We start from the raw sequence: 21,900 nt of genomic DNA on the forward strand, positions 1-21,900 counted from the left end.
TATATTCATGGTTTATTTCACATGTCTTGTAGCCATGTGTTTTTTGTTTTGTAATTTGTTATTAAATTTTTGCCTAATTAATGTTCAACTATTGTTTGTTCTGCCTAGTTTTGTTTCATGTTTTATATTATGATATACTGCAATTGCTCTTTGTTGTATGTAAACGGATGGTCAATCAACAAGAGTGTTGAATTTGTGTGTTGTTTAATAAGGAAATATGAAAGATCTCCAATAATTAAAAAAAGATTAATTTCAAACACATTTGTGTCTTCAATAAAACTTGTTTGAAAGAAAATCTCTCCTTCACATTAACAAATACATACATACAACACACATACATACATGTGTATATATGTATGTACACATATACACAAAAACATTTATACATTCATATTTGTCCTTCCTTGTTTATCTCGCCTGTACTGCTGTTGCCTCTTTCGCTGTCATCACTTGTCATTGTTGTTCTGTTCTGCATGGCATTGCTTTGTCATTGTGTTTTCCACCTGTATATGTACAATGTCAACAGTTCCTTATTCTATTGATTGCATAATTTGCCTTTCCTCTGTTTTACTCAATCTATTCATATAAACCATTCCTAAACAGCTGGGTATTTCTGGCTTGTTCTTTGTGTTCTAGTTAACAAAGATACTGTGTGAGTGTGTAAAATTTATAACTCTTATTTCATTATTCTAAAGTTGTCTTATGAAGTAAAACAATTAGACTATGTCTCTGTCCCTTTAGTTAATAAATATCTTCAGGTATGACATTAGCTTCTAGAATTGCAAGGCCCTAACATACAGATGTTATGCCCATCTCAATTGCAAGGTTCTTAGTATGATCCCACTGGGTTGCATTTTGGGCAAGTGTCCTCTATCAGAGGCTTTGACCAAATGAAGTTTTGTGAGTGAGATTGCATAGATAGAAACTATAAAAGCCCATCAGATGGACTGTACCTGTCAATTAAAAGCCCAGCCAGTCTTATCATACTAATTCTTCGTGAGAATTATGAGAGACAAGTGACTTTGGAATACTCAACCACTATGATTCAATGAGTAGTTAATTCTCTTCATTGAACAAGTGGAGCCCTCATTTGTTTTTGGTACCAGAGTAAATGACTTAGAATGAGTAATTGAATCCTACGAAATCCAGAGTTCAAACATTTCCAGGTTTATTTGTTTTTATCTCTCCAAAGTATGATAAAATAATACATCAATCATGTATTGATATATATATATATATATATGTGTGTGTGTGCGTGTATATGTATATATATGTATATATATTTATACATATATAAAACAAAAGACAAAGACAGGTGTAGGAATGACAAGTAGGTGTATTAGTGGAATGCTCGGGAATATATGTATATATATATATATATATATTCCTTCTGACTATACCAATTTATTATATCCTTCCCTTCTGGTAATCTGCTACGTTGTGCCAATGTAAAAAAAGCCATTATTATTGGAAACCGAGTGTACAAGTAAAGTAGATACTTTATTAGATGCTAGTCTGGTGCTTTGTTCTTTTGAATTCTGGGGATGGGGTAGGAGGGGGTGGACCAAGTGATGAGTTTCATCCTTAAGGTCAATCAAGTAGCATACTGAGGTAGGCTTAACCCTTTAGCATTTAAACCAGCCTAACTATTCTACCTTTTTTATGTTCAGATTGGCCAGACTCAGCCTCTCCCATCTACCCTACAATGTCATCCTAGAAGTAAAGCATATCTTCAAAATTCCAAAGCTACATGATAATGCACAAGTAATTCCAAACTATGTGCATAAGCAAGAATTTTATTAGACAGAATAATTTGAATACTAAAGGATTAATTAACTGTACTCTCTCACCAGTTACAAAAAATATCAATATTGTTATTGTTATAATTGAAACACACAGGGTGAAAATTGGTTTCATCTTTTCAGAGTCTTGAAAATAAGTTCTATGCACATGCCATAGAAGATGTGTAGGTTAGGGATTAGGGCAGTGTTTCTCAACCGTTTTTTACATATGGACCCCTGGTCTTCCCCATCCATCCACCTGGCTATTGCCCTTTGATGTTCAGAAAACCTTATATCTTTATAATTAAATATTATTAGAAATTATGTAAGTAGCTTGCTTACAAACCTCATGGTTCCGGGTTCAGTCCCACTACGTGGTACCTTGGGCAAGTGTCTGCTGCTATAGCCTTGGGCCGACGAAAGCCTTGTGAGTGGATTTGGTAGACGGAAACTGAAAGAAGCCATTCGTGTATGTATGTGTGTGTGTATATATATATATATATATATATATATATATATATGAATGTGTGTTTGTGTGTCTGTGTTTGTCCCCACCCCACCATCGCTTGACAACCAATGCTGGTGTGTTTACGTCCCCGTAACTTAGTGGTTCAGCAAAAAGAGACAGATACAATAAGTACTAGGCTTACAAAGAATAAGTCCTGGGGTTGATTTTTTCAACTAAAGGCGGTGCTCCAGCATGGCCGCAGTCAGATGACTGAAACAAGTAAAAGAATAGAAAAAAAAAGAGCAAACAAAATTGTTAAAATATTTTGTGTATTGTAGGAATATAGCAAATTTATTGCAATTGAATATTAACAACAAAATCTTATGGACCCCCCAGTTGAGAAACACTGGATTAGAGTGTTGCTCTCACAATCACAAGATTGTGGTTTCGATTTCCAAACCGAGCTGTGCATTGTGTTCTTTGAGCAAAAAAAAAAAAAAAACATTGTTTCATGTTACTCCGGCCCATTCAGCTGTATATGGGTAACCCTGTAACAGACTTGCAACCCATTCAGGGGTAATGTTTTGACCTCAGTCACTTATATGCCATGTAGACTGAGTAACCAACCCTAGGAGCCCTAGGATTTGAGACAGTTCTTACACATACTGTAGCCAAGAAAAATCAATCATTCCCTTTCCCCAACAAAAATTTCTGGTTTTGTGCCAAAGTCAGTTTGTGTGATATTTAGGTATTTATCTTATTGACTCTTATAGTATTTTCTTAATGGCAAATTATGTCAGTCTTGAATTTGGAGATGTTCCATGCTGGTTGCTGCATGCATATAACTATACTAAATGCAAAGCGTGTGTGTTGCTTTGTGGAGCCATGTGTGTGGAAGAAGTAGAATCTGTGTTTGCAAGCTTCCTGCATACCTCGGCATGCTGGCTGCCCCGCCAAACAACCATCCACTTCACTGCCAGGATCTCATGTCCCAACTTCTCCTTCACTCCTCTTGGCTCCAGACTATCTTCAACCTGGAGACTGATTTTGACTTTTTTTTTTTTTTTTTGGAGGAAAGTGATTGAGGGTTGCATCTGGTGGCAGTGACAACAGCTAGAGAGGATTACAAGATTAATAAAAGCAACAACAACATCTCTGTCTGGAACGACGTTTGTACAGCCATACGTGTTGCCAGATAGAAGGAACAGAGTTGATTATTGGAACGATTTAAGAGCCTTTGAGGCTGCACCTGCTTGGACTGTGAAAGTATCAGAACCACACCAAGCAATATATTTTATCTACACTATACTGCAGTCTGCCAGGATGAGCCAACAAGAGTGCTCAACCCGCTAGAAACAACTGCCAAGTTTCCTTCAGATCACATCTTACCACATTGAAAAAGGAAAGACAGTCTTAAATATACAAAAGTACAAAATGGTCATAACTTGAATGCCTTTGATCATAAGATTCGTTTCATCTATAACACTACACCATAAGGCTATAATGAAGCATCTACATGGTGGTTGTTTGACTTGCTAGAAATGGCTGCCAAAGAATTCTCAAATTGCACCTTATCTTGTGTAAAGATACATTGTATAATGTAGTCTTGGGTGCATTGTGCCCAATAAAGAGAAGGGCTGGTCAGAACTGGAATGCCTTTGATTGTGATTATGCTTGAATTGGAGCTAATCTATTACTCTTCAATTCTCCCCATCTCTCAAAAGATTTGAATATCTCATAATGAGCACTGATCAACTCACATTTCATGACATCATTTAGATGAGAGATGAGTTTTCTTCTGGATAGGATCACCAGTCTATTGCACATTCCTCAATTTGGTATCTATTTCTACAGAATAATATAGGACTAAGTGCACTGCCTTAATATCCAACAAAATACTTGCAGTGCATTATACACAAATGCTCCCCATATATCTCAAGACTCACACTTTAATATGAAACACACATGAGCCAATTGGAAAGCCTCTATGTGGTTACTTAACCTGCAAGAAAAAGCAGCCAAAAGTCCTTCATTAAAGGCTAGGACACATTGTATAATATAGTCCTTGATTTAGTGTGCTTGAAAATAAAAGATGGGATAGTCATGGCTGGAATGCCTGTGGTCATAGATCTCCCAAAGCAGAGATGAGCTTGTGTTAAATAACAACACCACGCATATTTTGATTGATAGAGTTGTTGACAACCACATCAGTTGTGGCTACATCTTCTCATCAATGAATAAGACAGAAGCAACAAGCCTCTACCATGAACAGCATGGGAAAACTGTAGAAGAAGCAAGCCCACATTCCATAAACCAGTGGAGTGTGACCTGTTCTTTATGTGAGAGCAAGCGAGAACAGAGTGCAGCAGAGAATTACAACAAAGCAGTATAGCATCGGCGGCGGCAGCAGCAAGGGGCAGTGCTATGTATGCATGTGGTTGTCTGCTTGTAACATGGCCGTCTTCTGTTTCTTGGTGTGCAGGTTATGGTCTATGCATTGCAGAAAGATTCAGTTGAAGAAAGACAGTGTGTCCAACCCGGTCTACAACTACCAGCCGTGTGACCATCCTGGCCAGAGATGTGACGATACCTGTCCTTGCATAGTGGCGCAGAATTTTTGTGAGAAGTTTTGCCAATGTAGCAGTGACTGTAAGTTGATGCTTTATATTCTTCTTTTGTAGTAGGATTGGTTTTAATGCATTTTTTATTATCATTTTTATTGTTTACTTTGTTGGTAGGCTTTGGATGTGTTTACGTAACAACAGCCTTCTACATGTTCTGATGCTTAATGCTCACAACAACAGTGGACAACAGTGCATCTTATGTAGTTGCTCTGTCAAACACATTTGACAATGATTCTAACCACAATGTTGCCCTTGAAATTTTAGCATGTCTTCCTTATTTAAGACAGTAAGGGTTGATTAGTTATTATTTCTAACAACCCTAGTGACTAAACAGAGGCTCTGTCATTGTTTTCATAACTGGATACCCTTCTTATCATAAAAGTTATGGATTTTTTTCAAATCTTGGCCACCATCACTAAAAGTGTTTTATGTCACTCACAGCTGACTCTTATTTCTATCTATTTCTGAGTGAAATAAATGAAATGACTCAAGACGATGTATTTACCATCAGCAGCTGTTATCCAGTGTTGGTTGCCTGACTTAATAGTACATTAACTACAATGTAAACAGCTCTAGAGCTCCCTCACAAAATATTGTTGTACTAATAATTGATGTTGTGGGCTAAGTTTGTCCTAAAATATGTATAGGCTTGCTTTTACTGCCCACTCTTTATCATTTCTCATACCAAATGCCTTGAATTTCAAACTTGCTATTTAAAACACTTCACTTAAGTTTGGTTAATGTAGTCGCCAAAGTACAGCTGGAGAGGAAATAGCTATTTTGAATATTGATGAAAGATCTGGTAGAGTTAAAGGAATTCTTGCAATGAATACATCATTTTGATTATATGGTAAATATTTATCAACTTCCGCATATTTAAGTAAATTCAAGACTAACCTCCTGTTATGATACAGTTGTTTTTTGAAAAAACTATGAACTGGGTTTTCACAGTTTTATGTATATTTAAGCATATACTCTTCCTTGCATCAAGAAGACCCCATAAGTAAAGTTTCAAACTATTCATACCCATTATATATTGTGAAAAACTCACAGTTTAATTTTAATTAGGTACATGTATGTAAGCATTTTTCTATCCCATGATTTGAAATATTAGACTTCCAAGTCTTTGTTAGCATTGACCTTATCAGTTCCTTTGGCCTTATCATCCAGAGTGGTAGGATTTGGTGTTAGCACTTTTTTTAGTTGATGATTCTGTATTTGAAAATACTACTGACATGTGTAAGGATTTTCGAGCGAGATCGTTGCCAGTGCCCCTGGACTGGCTCTTGTGCGGGTGGCACATAAAATACACCATTTTGAGCATGGCCGTTGCCAGTACCGCCTGACTGGCCTTCGTGCCGGTGGCACGTAAAAGCACCCACTACACTCTCTGAGTGGTTGGCGTTAGGAAGGGCATCCAGCTGTAGAAACTCTGCCAAATCAGATTGGAGCCTGCTGTAGCCATCTGGTTTCACCAGTCTTCAGTCAGATCGTCTAACCCATGCTAGCATGGAAAGCGGACGTTAGATGATGACTGAGAAAGCCTTTTTTGCTACATTTGTTATATGTGCTATTAGAGTTATGTGTGGGATATTAAAATCTGATTCCATAATACATTTTCTTGGGAATTTTTTTCATATGTTCTCTAAAGAACTGTTTATTAGCTAATATTTCCATAGACAGTTTGTTATTTCTTATGTGTTATAATAACAATGTTACAAGTGGAAAATAAGAAAAAAAATTTCCATAGAAAGTGAATAAAGCTAATTATTAATTATATACCTGTCTTAAAGTAACACTGTTACTAATATATATATATGTTCCCACTGTTTAGCACTTTGAGCAAGTGCCCATAGCTTTGAATTGACGCAAATCCTATAAGTGAAATTGGGTAGACAGCAACTATGTAAAAGCTTGCTGGATGGACTGTCCTTGTTCTTGGATGCAAGACTTAATCCATCATCATTTTACCTTCAAACCATGAACTTCAGTACTTTTATTGGAGTGCACTCTGTTGTATGCATTCAGAGCACAAATCATGGTTTCTTTCTCTTTCTTCTGCTAGTCACAAAGGCTTTGCAAATATGGATGTCATTTCTTCTCCTGACAATACTTACAAAGATAAAATATTTCAGAACTCTATTTAGGTTGTATAAAATGTAAGTTTTATCAGCTTTTGGTCTTGTTAGAATTTATCATGTATATGTTGGGGGGAAAGGCAGTTCTTCATTTAATTTTCTACAAAATTGTTTGATGAATGTACATACCCCAACTTTATTGTTATTTGTGATTTTCTTTTCATGTTTCCTTCAGTTTGAGAATGCAATTTAACTTTTACTACACTTCTATTGTGTGACACATTTCGTTCATAAAATGATTTCAATCCAATAAATTGCTAGAGTAATGTTGCAAATTTATTTTACACAAATGCTTTGTGTATGGAGGCTTTGATTTTGCAGTGCACCAATTGCTGATCAAAATAGAGCTGAGTCCAGCAGTTTAGGTATTAGCATATAATGCCATTGTTAAAACCAACAATTTTTTTTTTTTTTCTTCTGAAGCACTAACAGTTTCTTTCAGTCCATACTTTAATTGCTTTTGATACAAAACAAACATTTCTACCACTCTTTTAAAAAGAAGAAAATCAGTTCTGATTTGTGGTTGCCATTCGGTTGACTGCACATGTCGAAGTAGAACAGCATAAATATAAAAAAAAAAAAATTTTTTTAAGAGGAAGAAAGAAAATGGAAGTGATGTTTTGAAGCGCTTTGTTGTAATAAAATAGCAATTAATGTAGTGAATAGAAGTTACTGGCTCTCAACTTTCTCGAGGAAATAAAAATGTTTAACAGGAAATAAGATATCTATGAGAAGCAGATATACTGATTCATGTTGAATTAACAATTGACAAAGTTACCAGGTAAGCATTGAAACAAAAACAGCTTGAGGTGAGGGAAAAGTAATTTCACTTCAACCTTGATTTCATATTTAATTTCATGCTGCTTTTTAAATTCACGTTTTTCACTGAATATAATAAATAAATGTTTTGTTTATTCTTCAGCTTCTAATTTTCACACTTTTCTATTTGCAAACAGTAACCAACCCTTAACCTTCTGCTAAGGTGGCTGTGATGGCATAAAACTGTGAAAAAATATTTTGTTATTTGTCAGTATTTAAATATTTCTTCAATATTAATGTAAATTACTGTTGCACAGAGGCTGGACAAAGGTATTCTTTGATCCTTTGATGTATGAGTTTTGAGTTTTGAGATTGTTGTCATTACAGGTCAAAACAGGTTTCCTGGGTGCCGTTGTAAAGCTCAGTGTAACACCAAGCAGTGTCCGTGTTTCTTGGCTGTGCGCGAATGTGATCCGGATCTCTGTCAAACATGCGGAGCTGGTATGGTTTCGTTTGTTTTTGTTTTTATTTATTTTTGTACTAAATTAGCTATTTAGAATTGTGATAACCAAGTTGATTTTTTTCTCTCTCTCTTTTTTCTGTTAACATTCACCAGGCAATATGTTTCCTTTAAGAATAAACTAAGTATTTTTATTGATCATAATGAATATTGTTGTATAATTCCTGTCTAATTATGGATAAGTTATGGTCAGTTTGTATACTTGAAGCTGTATGAAATCCATAGTTTTTAATCATATTTCTGTTATTGCAATTGTTTAGATCAAAACAGGAAACTTTCATTGACTCAATCCATATGGGTATAAATAGGTACCACAAGATGGATACATTAAGTTTTGTAAGCATTGTATGACTGCTGAATTCAGACTTTTCATAATTATAGCTGATTAGGAAATGTCATTCAATTGCACTCTGTGTACCTCACTTGGTTAAAGGAAATTGATATTTATTACCTATTGATCTTTTCAGTTATAGTGTTTCCAGCTTATTTACTACTCTGTATCTCAAATATATAACTTGGATTTATTGCATACCTTGGCTATACTCATTGACCATGCATTAGTTATTGATCATTGATTTTTATAAAGATTTGTTGGCCACTAACAAATAGATGGTTGACTGTAGAAGCTAACAATGTTTATAATTCTTTTTTGGAACATTGACTCTCGAGGCGCATCACATCAAGCTATAAATAGTAGAATGTCAATATCAAGTTGCAAAACGTTTTTGGATATAAAAAAAAAATGTTGAAGGCTGCTTCTATCCAAAAAGGCCTGTTGACCCAGTATTTATATGCTATTATTCATAGCTTTGTGTGTGTGTGTGTGTGTGTGTGTGTGTGTCTAAAGAGCCAATGTTCCTGAAAAGAATTATTTCATGTTCTGTTGAAAGTTTATAAAAAAGATTTTTTTATGTCAACAATAAATTTATAGTTGTTATTTTAGGAAGGAAAGAAGCAGTGTTTGTGGTTCTGTACAAGACCTCTGACTTCAAACTGGGGACCTAGCCCAAATGCTTTCAACAGAATCAACCTCAAAAAGTTGAAAGGCAAAGTTGAACTCAGTGCTCAGATAGTCAGAATAAATACATGATATTTTTGTTTGTCACCACCAGTTTGGTAACACTGTCCAGTTTTGCTGGCCATCACTGCTCTTAATATACAGTGCTGCTCTGCATTAACCAATTATGAGGCAGTTACTCTGCAATGGAACCAATCAATCATACAGGTTCAAGTTCTGGCAGTCAGCCAGTTTCTCTTAATTTCTCATGTCAATTAAAAGAGAAAAAAAAAATATTTTTACATTGATTATTCATTAACATTCATTAGAAGTTTTATTATTTAAGTTTGAACATGGGTCACAACATATTAGTTCTATGTTTTCTTTTTGCAGATCAATTTGACACTCAGAAAATCTCTTGTAAAAACGTCAGTGTACAACGTGGCTTAAGAAAAGTGAGTTCCAAAGTTGGTGCATTTTCACATTGTACTAATAATGTTATATCCCCAGATAATAGTTTAGGGAGAACCTTGAATATTTAATATGCTTTTCAGTTTATTTTAACTTCAAAATTGCACCTAAGTACCATGTATAAGCAGACAGAAATGTATATCTTACTTATATTCAGCTAGGTGACTACTTACAACATCAGTGAATATTTTATTCATTGTCTTCTGTATCGTAGGCAATGATTTCTTTTTGAACATGTGGCTGGCTGTGACTACACGTTCTTGGAAAGGCCAAAATGCATTTCATGTTCTCACTGACGACCGCTGGGATGAATATTCGTTTCCCATTGATGTTTATCATGTTATTTACACAGCTTGTCCTTAAAAAGTGTTATCTCAGGACAAATACTATAGTAACTGGCTTATTAACAGTGTTTATACATTAAGTATGATATAGAGGTTGCCATCTTAAAACACTTATGGTTGAGAGTCCATGACAAAGGCCAAAATTGTCAGTAGGGCAATTGATTCTTATAATTGGAAAACCAAAACAATATCACCAACAAATAATAATTATTATTATTATTTCAAAACACTTTTCAGAAACACTTATTAACAAAGTAGTACTCTATACAAAAGAAGAGCTGTAATCTATTTATGAATGCTGTGTAATTGACATGATATATTGAAAAAAAAAAAGAATGAATAGAGATTGATAATTTCTGTTTTGAAGAGAGATGCTGCCTATATGTTTATTGTGTTATATTGAAGGGTTTTATTATTTATATGGTTATTGAACACTCCAGGGAAGTTTTTTTTCTTTTTTTTTTTTTTTCCAAAAGCAACATTATTAGGAATAATTTTTGAAAGAAGATTGCAAGTGCATAAGTTTTGTAAGCGTTATTCAGAATAGCTGAATTATTTGGAAACTACCTAAAAAAAAAAAAAAGATGAAAGAGATCGCTAACACATTTCTGTTTTGAAATTCATTATGTTTATAGAATTTTGTGAAGAACATTATTAACTGCATACTTTCAGGCAAAAAGTTCTGAAGATTTTTGAAGATTTAGCAATGAATAATTTCTAATTGCAAGAAGTTAGATAAACAATAAAAGTTATAAATTTTAGACCTTCGAAAAAAAAAAAAAAAAAAAAAAAAGCTACAGCATGTATTGCTCTACTTAGCTGGGTTGTGTGTGTGTGTGGAGGACATTATCTCTCTTTGATGGAAGGATTCAGCTATGAAGAAAATATGCTTCAAGGATTTTAGTTTACTGTCTATAGCTGCTGATATATCTTACTGATGCCAATTGAAATGTGTTGTAAACAGGTTTTATGTTATTTGGTAACAATAAATTCACTGTGAATGGGCAGATATACAATATGTTTCCTATTGTTAATCTCTTTGATTTGCTCTGTGTTGGAAAAAACACTTTATTGCTTTAATTCTCTGATGCCATATATATATCATCATCATCATCATCATCGTTTAACGTCCGCTTTCCATGCTAGCATGGGTTGGACGATTTGACTGAGGACTGGTGAAACCGGATGGCAACACCAGGCTCCAATCTAAATTTGGCAGAGTTTCTACAGCTGGATGCCCTTCCTAACGCCAACCACTCAGAGAGTATATATTTATATATATATATATATATACATATGAAGAGAAAGGGCATCTCTTTCCTCTGTGGTTACTGCCTTTCTTTCTGGCCATAGCTACTGGACTAGGCAGGTTGCATATCTCTCTTTTGGTGTAGCTCCTGGGAAACTGGGTCTTTTATCCAATTAAGGTGTTAAGTTTTTTTATAATTTCAATGTTATACATCATATTTTCAATTTATATATGCTTGTGTGTATGGTTGTATAAATATATATTGTTTTGTCTCCTGTACAAGTTCTGTTTATATATGTTCCCAAGCAGCATTAAAATTCGTTTTGGTGGATTGCTGATGCCATCACATGGAGTGGTTTTACCTCTGGTGTTGAAACCATAAATATATTTAATCAATGATCTGAAGATGGGCTTCTTTGATTGCTTTAGTATCTGTTCAGTGTCAACATCCCTGAAAATTTGTCAGTATCTCTAATTCTAGTGATTTTAATGTTCTTACATTCTTTGTATTGTGTATCCTTGCATGGGTGTATGTACACACACACATACATGCACTCACATAATTACGTGTTGTTTCCTTATTTCACTAATTTGATTAACTTCATCCGTCATTGTAAACTTATGTTTATTCTATCTCTTAATGCTTATTGTATTGTATTCAAATTTAGGTTAAATGTTTTGAAATATTCTATACTGTGTCAAGATTTCAAATAGTATCAGTGTCAGATGAACCTTTTGACAGAGTGAAAGTGTAGCCTGCTAAAACAAACACGGTTTTGTGTGTGTGTAGCAAAACCTCCATAAACTAGAAACCCTTATACAAGTATTACCCTTACCAGAACTTCTATCCCAATGAAGGACAATCATGCAGTGCCAATGTATGGTATCATATATACAAGTTCAACACAAGTATTAGAATTTCAATGAGGGACAATGTAGAACCACAAGAAAGTAAGATACAGAAGAGTCATAGTGAACAAGCACATTACATGTATGCGTCCATCATCAGCTACCTAACAGACGGCATTATGGTTTCGATACCTGGACTGTACCTCTGAATCCAGTTGTCTGTGTATATATATATATATATATATATATATATATATATATATATATATATATATATATATATATATGAGTGCTCAGCACTACATTTGATGGATAAATATTCTTTATTTGTGGATTACTGAGGCAACCAATGGTTTTACCAACATTCTTATGTGATTTGTTTGAAAATTGTGGAGGTTTTTCAACATAAAACCATTGGTTGTCTTGTTAAGCCACAAATAAAAAGAAAAGCATGTGGTGGTGAAAAATTCCTGGCTTAAGGACATCACAAAAGGCTTGGTTACAGACCCAACCTTCCAAGTTCTTTTACAGGGCTTAGAAAAACTGGAGGGTTACTGCAATATGTGTGTGAATCTGAGAGGGAAATATGTTGAATAAAATCATAATCAACTGCTCCTCTTGTGTTTTCTTTTACTCCAAGCCAGGAATTTATTTTATTCCCCCCCCCCCCCTTGTGTGTGTGTGTATATATCTGTATGTGTGTGTGTACATACATACAGACAGAGAGATGGGTATAGTTATTTATTGAAACTGAAGCTGAGAGTTGGTTTTGTGACTCAGGTTTCACACCTCTGTAGCATGAAAAGCTTCAATTTCATTTAAAAAAAAAAAAACATCTATTTATTTATTTATACATAAAATTTTTATGTAGAACATTCATTGCTGGATCTACCTTAGGATTATAGGTTTTCTCATTTTATTCCTACTTTATAGGTAGATCAGGTAATTAATGATAGAAACGGAATCTAGCTGTAAAAGTAAACTTGTTTCAACAATATGAAAATGTCTAAATTGTCAGTAATCAACACATTCATGCTAGTACAGAAAATGAATATAAAATAGTAAACACATAAAACCCCCAGAAAGTAATTTGCAAAGTAATGTCTTTGATAATGCTATTAAATATTGTCTCCTTGTCATAGTTAATGGAAATAACCTTATTAGGTTCGTTGAAGAGTAAATATTGGGGAATTATGTAATATGAGATTTAAGTGTGAAAGAGTGGTATGTGTTTAGGAAAGTAATATTGTATGGTGTTATAATTATTTGTTTGATGTTATCTTATTGTCACTCACTAATGAAACTTTTGCAATACTGCAAGCTGTGGATGCAAATTTCTATAAACATTTGTGTATGTGTGTGTGTGTGTACACTTACAGACATTGTTTTCTGTCAATAAATACTGTAGATAAATGCAATCTCTATTACAGATTTTCAGTACAATTATCATTATTATTATTATTATTATTATTATTATTATTTGTGTGCTACACAGTCATGGCTTTGTGGTTAAGAAGTTTGCATTGTAGTCACATGGTTTCTGGTTCAGTCCCACAGCCTGGTAATTTGGGCAAGTGTCTTCTACTGATAACTTCAAGCCAACAAATGCTTTGTGAGTGAATTTGGTAGTTGGAATTTATGTGAAAGCATGTTGTGTGTGTGTGTGTACATGTGCACACATGTTAGTGTTCATATGTCACCACCAAACACCAGTGTTGGTTTGTTTACATCACTGTAGCTTATTGGTTTGGTAAAAAGAAAAACAGAATAAGTGCCAGACTTCAAATAAGTGCTGGAGTCAATTTGGACTAAATCCTTCGGGTTTGTTTAACCAACGCATTAAGCAAACAATCGATTAGTTAGTTGGTTAGATGTTTAACTGATTGACTAAAAATAAAGAAGTTGTATTGAACCAGTGTGTGTGTGTTTATTGGTATAATGACCCTCCCATGAGAGAACAACATATGTACCTTTTTTTATTGGTTTTAGTCACTGGATTTCAAGGGTGTACTCAATTGTATTGACCATCATAGCACTTCAGTCTAGTATTTATTTTATCAATCTTTATATACAACAAAACTAGTTTTATATCTGCAGAAACATCCTCATATATACAAATACACATATGACCTTCTGTCAAATTCCACTCAAATTCTAGTCAACCCAATATTCTTAACAGTTTCCTTAAGCTGGATTAATGCACAACTCTCTGAGTAGTTGGCGTTAGGAAGGGCATCCAGCTGTAGAAACTCTGCCAAATTAGACTGGAGCCTGGTGTTGTCATCCGGTTTCACCAGTCCTCAGTCAAATCGTCCAACCCATGCTAGCATGGAAAGCGGACGTTAAACGATGATGATGATGATACAAGTATGAAACACATGTATATCAACCCTTTAGCATTTGTCAAATGTGATGCTTATTTATTCACATTCTTATGAATTAATCATGTATTATCTCGCAGCTTCAAGATTTCAATGGTGTGATTGCTTATTTTTAGAGTGACATTGTAGGGTAGGTGGGAGAGACTGGATCTAACTCTTTTGAACATAAAACAGCTTGAATAATTTGGCCCGATATGGCTGGTTTAAATACTTAAAGGGTTAAACATGTTTACTCTTAATAAAAAGTTTATCTTACATATACCCAACCTTTTATCTCTTTTACATAATGTATTTATGATATTGATGGCATGTGTGTGTGTGTGTGTTTTTTATTACTGTTTTTCATTTATTCCTGATGTTTTCCCCAGCACTTGCTATTGGCCCCAAGTGAAGTTGCTGGATGGGGAATATTCTTGAAAGTGTCAGCCGAGAAAAATGAATTTATATCTGAATATTGTGGTGAGGTAAGTGAACTGTATTGTCCTTGTCCTGTTCTTTAATTTTTCAGTTGTTTTATTTCCTCCTTTAGTGAAATGGCGCTTGTGGTTAACAAAGTTTAGCAATTATATGACACCATTGACTGGTATTTTGACATTCTAGTTTTCTGTACGGCTTTTATTTGAGATGCTTGAATCAGTGTTCTGCATCAAGAGGTGCCAATGTCTAATTGTAGAGGGAACATGTGGAAGGGGTAGACCCAGGAAGACATGGGACAAAGTGGTGAGAAAAGATCTACAGACGTTGGGACTCATAGAGGGGATGACAAGGAACCAAAACTCCGGGCAGTTTGCTGTGCTTGAAAAGCCATGTCAAGCTAAGTAAAAACGTGATTGTTCTTGCCTACAGGCTCATTCCCTACAACCCTCTCCAGCTGAGCATCCCTAATCTTGTGGGGGCCACGTAAAAAGCACCCAGTGCACCCTGTAAAGTGGTTGGCATTAGGAAGGGCATCCAGCCATAGAAACTATGCCAAAACAGACAGGGAGCCTGAACAGCCCTTCTGCTGCTGCTGGCAGTTGTTGTTTCAACTGAAGCTATCACTTTCACCACTGCTACTTCTTGCATAATCATCACCATCATCATCATGGTTATATCCTAGGTAGTCAGTGGTTCATACTTCACAGCTATTTCCCATCAAGAGATTTTCTTTTGGAACTGCTCTTTCTAGAAACTTGAGCAACCATGTAGACATTGTCATAATTTCTTAACCTTTCATGCTTCTACAAAAGCAGCCATGGGCCAAATGGTCACATTAAACTGGATGAGTAATTCAGTATACCACCCTAAGTCTATATATATATATACATGTGTGTATGTGTCTGTGTATGTATACATACACACATAGTTTCATTGTAAGATAAGAATTAGTGATAGGGAGAAGTGCTGATAGTGGAAGAGACAACATATACTCAGACGAATGAAACTTTAATTTTTGTCGCTAATTAATGTCCAGTTTTGAAAAACAACTGTTAGAGATACTGGGTTCTACATAAGAGCAGATGCCATGTTTCCTAAAGGAAATAAAATAGAGAATTTAGCCTAAACAGATGAGATTAGTTAGAGGTAAAGGTTGAGAGATTTGTGTCTTGAGGTTAATATGTATTGTTTGTGTGTTAATAAGAGGTTGTGGATAAAATACTTATGTACAGCAGAAGGAACTGCTCAGCAAGTGGATTCTGTTATCATCATGATCACTGTTTTTACAACTTTTTCCAAAGTGACATGGGTTACATGGGACTTACTGAGGCAGTGTTCTATGGCTAGATGCTCATACCTCATAATGACCCTTCTTATCAAGTAAAGTATTCATATCTCATGCCTTTTATGCATCAGCTATGGAATTGCTGGACTAATTTTTGTTTACGTGGGGGGTGAAGTTAGGGTTAGGGTTGAACACTCTCATCCCTGTGCAAGGAGTGTCAGTACAGACACAGATAAACCCACACACATGCACATATGGGCTTCCGTGCAGTTTTCATCTACCAAATTTCACTTAGAAGACATTCATCAACTTATAGTAAAAGTTAGGTGATGTGTGTGTGTATAATATTATTTTTATTTATGTAGTGATTTCCTGTAATTTACTAAACATTGTATATTAACACTTTAAATAGTTTCATCTCACAGTGTGTATTGTTCCCTTTCAATCAATACCCATTTCTCTATTAGTACTTCGTATGTAATATGATATCTCCGTATATTGTTTTCATCTCTATCCCATGTCATGGTATATTTTTCTCTTTCTAGCCACACATTTTTCAACTGTGACTACATCTCATATCCCAATATATATATATATTTGTTTTTATTTTTCTCTCATTTCCATGTGTATAGATAATTTCTCAAGACGAAGCTGATAGGCGAGGTAAAGTGTACGACAAGTACATGTGTAGCTTTCTTTTTAACCTGAATAACGGTAAGTACATTATTTTATTTTTAAAATCCACTTTGTGTGTGTGTGTGTAGATATATATATTTAGTTAGATATATATTTATATATATATATATATATATATATATTTAAATATACATAGATATATATATATATACTTAAGTATATTTATATATATATTATATATTTTTATACATATATATTTAGATATATATAAAATATTGATTTCTCAGACTGAAAACCATGAATTTGCGTGAGAAGATTGATCCAAATTGATTAAATCAATCCCAGTTCAATCTTTCTCTATATTTTATTGATGACCTGGTAAAAATAAAAGGTTAAGTTGACTGCTGGTTTTAAACTCAGTATGTAAAAGGTTGAAATTAAGTAAAATTGTGATGCAATTTTGATAAGTGCTCTGGAGTTTTTTTTGTGTGTGTGTGTGTGTGTGTGTTATTAATCTGGAGGAAAGGACTGTTCCTATGCCCATGACCTTTGTTGGCTCAAGACCAATGAGATTAATGTGAAGATAATATTTCTTTGGAAATAGTTGAAAGTCAATGATAGCAGGAAAAAAAATATGTGCAAGAAAGAAATTCCAAATCTCAGCCATTTCAGGCCCAAATATTCTAAGTATTTTATGTTGAAACCAGCCTGATGTGGTTTCTCACACCTGCCAAGATAATGCATGATTAAGTCAAAATTGTGTTAAATTAAACATTGCTGAGTTTACTTAGCTGTAAGAAATACCTACCTGATATTTTTGGAATATGACTTTATATAATAGACCAATGTCATATCTAAGGAAAGGCTTCACTTATTTACTTCATGAGAAGTGCTTAGAATCCTTGTCCCTTAAGATATATTAAATCCTTTCTTCTTTTACAAATTTACTAAAACATGCAAGTATCAGATTCAAAATGTATTTATTTGACTTAGCCTGATTTTCTTTTAATACATCTATCTCTATATATATCATCATCATTTAATGTCTGTTTCCATGGTGGAATATGATATATATATTCATACATGTGGAGGCGCAATGGCCCAGTGGTTAGAGCAGCGGACTCGCGGTTTTGATTTCCAGACCGGGCGTTGTGAGTGTTTATTGAGCCAAAACACCTAAAGCTCCACAAGGCTCCGGCAGGGGATGGTGGTGAACCCTGCTGTACTCTTTCACCACAACTTTCTCTCACTCTTTCTTCCTGTTTCTGTTGTGCCTGTAATTCAAAGGGTCAGCCTTGTCACACTGTGTCACGCTGAATATCCCCAAGAACTACATAAAGGGTACACGTGTCTGTGGAGTGCTCAGCCACTTGCACGTTAATTTCATTGCAGGCTGTTCCATTGATCAGATCAACAAGAACCTTGACGTCGTAAGCAACAGAGTGCCAACAATACATAAATATATATATATATATATATATATATATACTGTGGGGGAAATGTCTCAAAATTGAGGGATTTAGAGCCAGTAAGGGGTGGAATTTGTGTCAACATTAATCATGATTGTCTTCATTGACATATGACATTTATTCTTCCCAGAATTCTTGGTAATTTTCACATTGAAATTATCTTTTTTTTTTTTTTTTTGCTGCCCTGCTTTCAGATTTTGTCGTTGATGCAACTAGGAAAGGGAATAAAATACGTTTTGCCAACCACTCAATCAACCCAAACTGCTATGCCAAAGTTATGATGGTAAATGGCGACCATCGAATAGGTATATTTGCCAAACGTCCAATCCAGGCAGGAGAAGAGTTATTCTTTGACTACAGGTGTGTTATCTGATTTAGGATTTTGTCTTTCTCTACCTTATGAATTTCCTAAAATTTCTTGTTCTTAAACTGATTGCTCAGAGCTTAAGGAAATAATTGTTATATATTTTTGAGAAATATATTGAAAATAAATGTTCAAGTTACCATTGAATAAGATTGGGATCTCTATTATTCTTGTTACAGGTACGGCCCTACTGAACAACTGAAGTTTGTTGGAATCGAGAGGGATAACGAAGTTTCCTGACTGCACGTTCTCAACTAGATTTGACAGTTGTGCGATATCACTGGTTTTCATCATAGCATTCAATGCACTCGTGTGTATGTGTAGGTTGTGTGTTTGTATAAGACGATGTGTATGTATGTATGTTGACATGACATACATTGATAAACTTATCAATGAACTTCAAGCAACATTTAAGGGGCTCCTTGCATTGTGGACCTCCTTTTCTTTTTTTTCTTCCTTCCTTCGGTCCATTCCTAGTCAGCCATTCAGCTAGATCAACGAGGTGGTGTATGAGAGAGAAATGCTCATTGCTTCGGCTGACCATTTTTAACTGCCAACCTAGCCTACTGCCAATCCAGCCCAACAGCTAACAAGGCTGCTCTCTTCAACATCAACCAAGCAATGATCTCAAAAGTAAAGGGAACTCACTCACCACAATGTTCCATGAACGTTGTATTCTTTATCCAACCAGTCCATTATCATATTGACATTAAGTGTCACCACATATGTTCTTATACTGCTTTGCTACCATTCTATATCACAGCTAGGTAGTTCAGAATGCAGTGAGTAAAAGAGAAGAATGGTTCATTATGATATTATTTTTACAACCCTCATCTCAATGTATACAGGCTGTTCGAATCCACCTCAATGTACTTCAGTTAATCTTCACCACATTCATTTCTCAATTGAAAATATCAGAAAAATTCAATAAATTTCTAATATATGCACACACATGTGCTTACACACCTATATACTCTCTTTCTCTCCCTCTCTCTCTCTCTTTCTCCCTCACAGAATTGTGTGGGTATATTATACAGCTACATGCATATTTGTTAGTATAGTACTACTACCATTACTAAACAGTGCAAAGATTGAGTAAAGAGGGTCTTTGTAGAATCTTGGAACCTAAGGCCATCGTTTCATATTCCAATACAGGCAATGCATTGTGTTCTTAGTAAAAACACTTAACTCTCCCCACCCAGTTAAAAACTCGTCATTATTCTTTACATCATTGTTATAATAACCAGCATTGACCAGAGATAGTTTACCATTCTACAGCTCAGATATTCAGTACATGCAATTCGATCAAAAAGATCTCTTAATAACAAAATGCTTTACTCCAGATTATTATTATTATTATTGCTGCTGCTGCTGGCAGGATCGTTAGTGCCTCAGACAAAATGCTTAGTGGCATTTCTTCCAGCTCTTTACATTCTGGTTTCAAATTCTACTGAGGTTGACTTTACCTTTCATCCTTCCAGGTATGATAGGAAAAAAAAGTACCAGTGGAGCATTCAGGTTGATGCAATCACCACGCCCACTTTTCTCAAAATTGCTGGCTTTGTGTCAGAATAAGAAAGTATTATTATTATTATTATCAACTCCCATTGACCACTAGTCTTATTGGTTCTGTATTGAGGGTGTGAGAGGGAAAATATATTGATTTTTATCATTGCCTTAATTAATGTTCTTTGTCCACTGCTGGGTATGTATTTAACACCACCACCACTACCCTCACCATCATCAGCAAATCTAAATCAATTCCAGATCTGATGCTGACATTGCTAGCAAGTAAGATACTCAGTTCTGCCAAAAAATTTTTCCTTTACTATGTAAAGTTTAGCTGTGGAGATTTCTATACTGACTCTTCTCAATCAATGCCTTTCAGTATCTCTGTATTTGTTCGTTAGGTTACTTAATTGCTATACATTTACCCTACCCTCAGTCATCTTGTATGTATTACATACATACATAAATACATACGTTATGTATATATGTGTGCTCTGTATATGTATATGCATAGGTTTAATATCTTAGGGTGGTGGAAGTGAAGAGTTAAACTGAAAACAGGGCATTTTCTTTGAAATGAAATAAATGAAATCAAAACCCAAACCCAAACAACAACCGTTGATGTATTAAACTGTCTTTCCCCTCTGTCTACCTCTCTGGTTGCTAGTGAGTAAAGATTTCCTTTCTAGAAACCCACATTTCTAACTAGAACTTCTCAGTTGACAAGAAACTTAACCTATCATTTGTGATGTTTGTAGCCGGGCCGAAGTCACCTCGATTGACGTACAAATTTCATCAAGACACATAAATCATTTAAGTGAAAGATAACATCACCCCCACCACCACTACCACCACATAGGTTGTTTCTATCTCACAGTTTTTTTTTTTTTTTTTTTTTTTTTTTAGTTTAACACAATTTCCATCAAAATTTTAGAAAGCTTTTGATTTTTTTATATGCATATTTTTATTACATTTTTTTTAGCAAATTCATCTTTTCATTGATTTTTATATTATTATTAATTTTTTTTTCTTTAAACTGTGGCAACATAAATTTATAAACAACAGCAAAATGTTTACTGAATAAAATTAATTCTGCTCTCTAATATATATATGTGGTCTGCTTGTTCTTTTTATTCATTATTTTGAATGCATCTTAAAATTAATTTGACTCAGTGTGAAAGAATATCAATCTCATCATTTTAAATCACTGACATGGCTGTGTGGTTAATAAGCTTGCTTTACAGCCATGTAGTTTGGGGTAAAGACCCCCTACGTTCATGAATGACCATGTGATTGCACCTAGAAAGTTACCCTCCGAGGGCAAGGTTGCCCATGCATACCAGCCTTCCCTCTCCATTCCACCAATTTTATCCAAGGGAAAGGTAAAGGCCGATACAGCTTGGCACCAGTGATGTTGCAACTCATTTCTACAGCTGAGTGAACTGAAGCAACATGAAATAAGGTGTCTAGCTCAAGAACGCAACACACAGCCCAGTCTGGGAATCAGATTCATTACCTCATGATTGTAAGACTGACGTTCTAACCACTGAGCCGTGCGCCTTCAGCACCAGACCAACTAAAGCCTTGTGAATGAATTTAATAGAAACTCTGTGGAAGCCTGCCATGTGTATGTATTTATGGGTTTGTCTGTGTTTGTCC

General features: G+C 34.9%; 1 protein-coding gene across 9 annotated transcripts in view; it reads left to right on the forward strand.

Annotated features, from left to right (window-relative positions):
• LOC106874217 (histone-lysine N-methyltransferase EZH2) overlaps window positions 1-21,348 on the forward strand; it is a 180,982-nt gene extending 159,634 nt beyond the window's left edge. For 5 of the 9 annotated variants that reach the window (XM_089362088.1, XM_089362115.1, XM_089362106.1 and 2 more), the window contains 7 exons: window positions 4,733-4,878; window positions 8,138-8,251; window positions 9,661-9,722; window positions 14,930-15,025; window positions 16,896-16,977; window positions 18,563-18,728; window positions 18,912-21,348. In XM_089362088.1, coding sequence (XP_089218214.1) covers window positions 4,733-4,878; window positions 8,138-8,251; window positions 9,661-9,722; window positions 14,930-15,025; window positions 16,896-16,977; window positions 18,563-18,728; window positions 18,912-18,972 — 727 coding nt within the window. In that variant the 3' untranslated portion in view covers window positions 18,973-21,348. Of the gene's footprint in view, window positions 1-4,711; window positions 4,879-8,137; window positions 8,252-9,660; window positions 9,723-14,929; window positions 15,026-16,895; window positions 16,978-18,562; window positions 18,729-18,911 lie in introns of all 9 variants that reach the window. The other 4 variants (XM_089362081.1, XM_089362102.1, XM_089362099.1 and 1 more) reach the window with 1 other exon arrangement.
• The last annotated feature ends 552 nt before the right edge of the window (window positions 21,349-21,900 follow it).

Source organism: Octopus bimaculoides, chromosome 1 (assembly GCF_046866305.1).
Source record: "Octopus bimaculoides isolate indiv1 chromosome 1, ASM4686630v1, whole genome shotgun sequence".
NCBI classification, from domain to species: domain Eukaryota; kingdom Metazoa; phylum Mollusca; class Cephalopoda; order Octopoda; family Octopodidae; genus Octopus; species Octopus bimaculoides.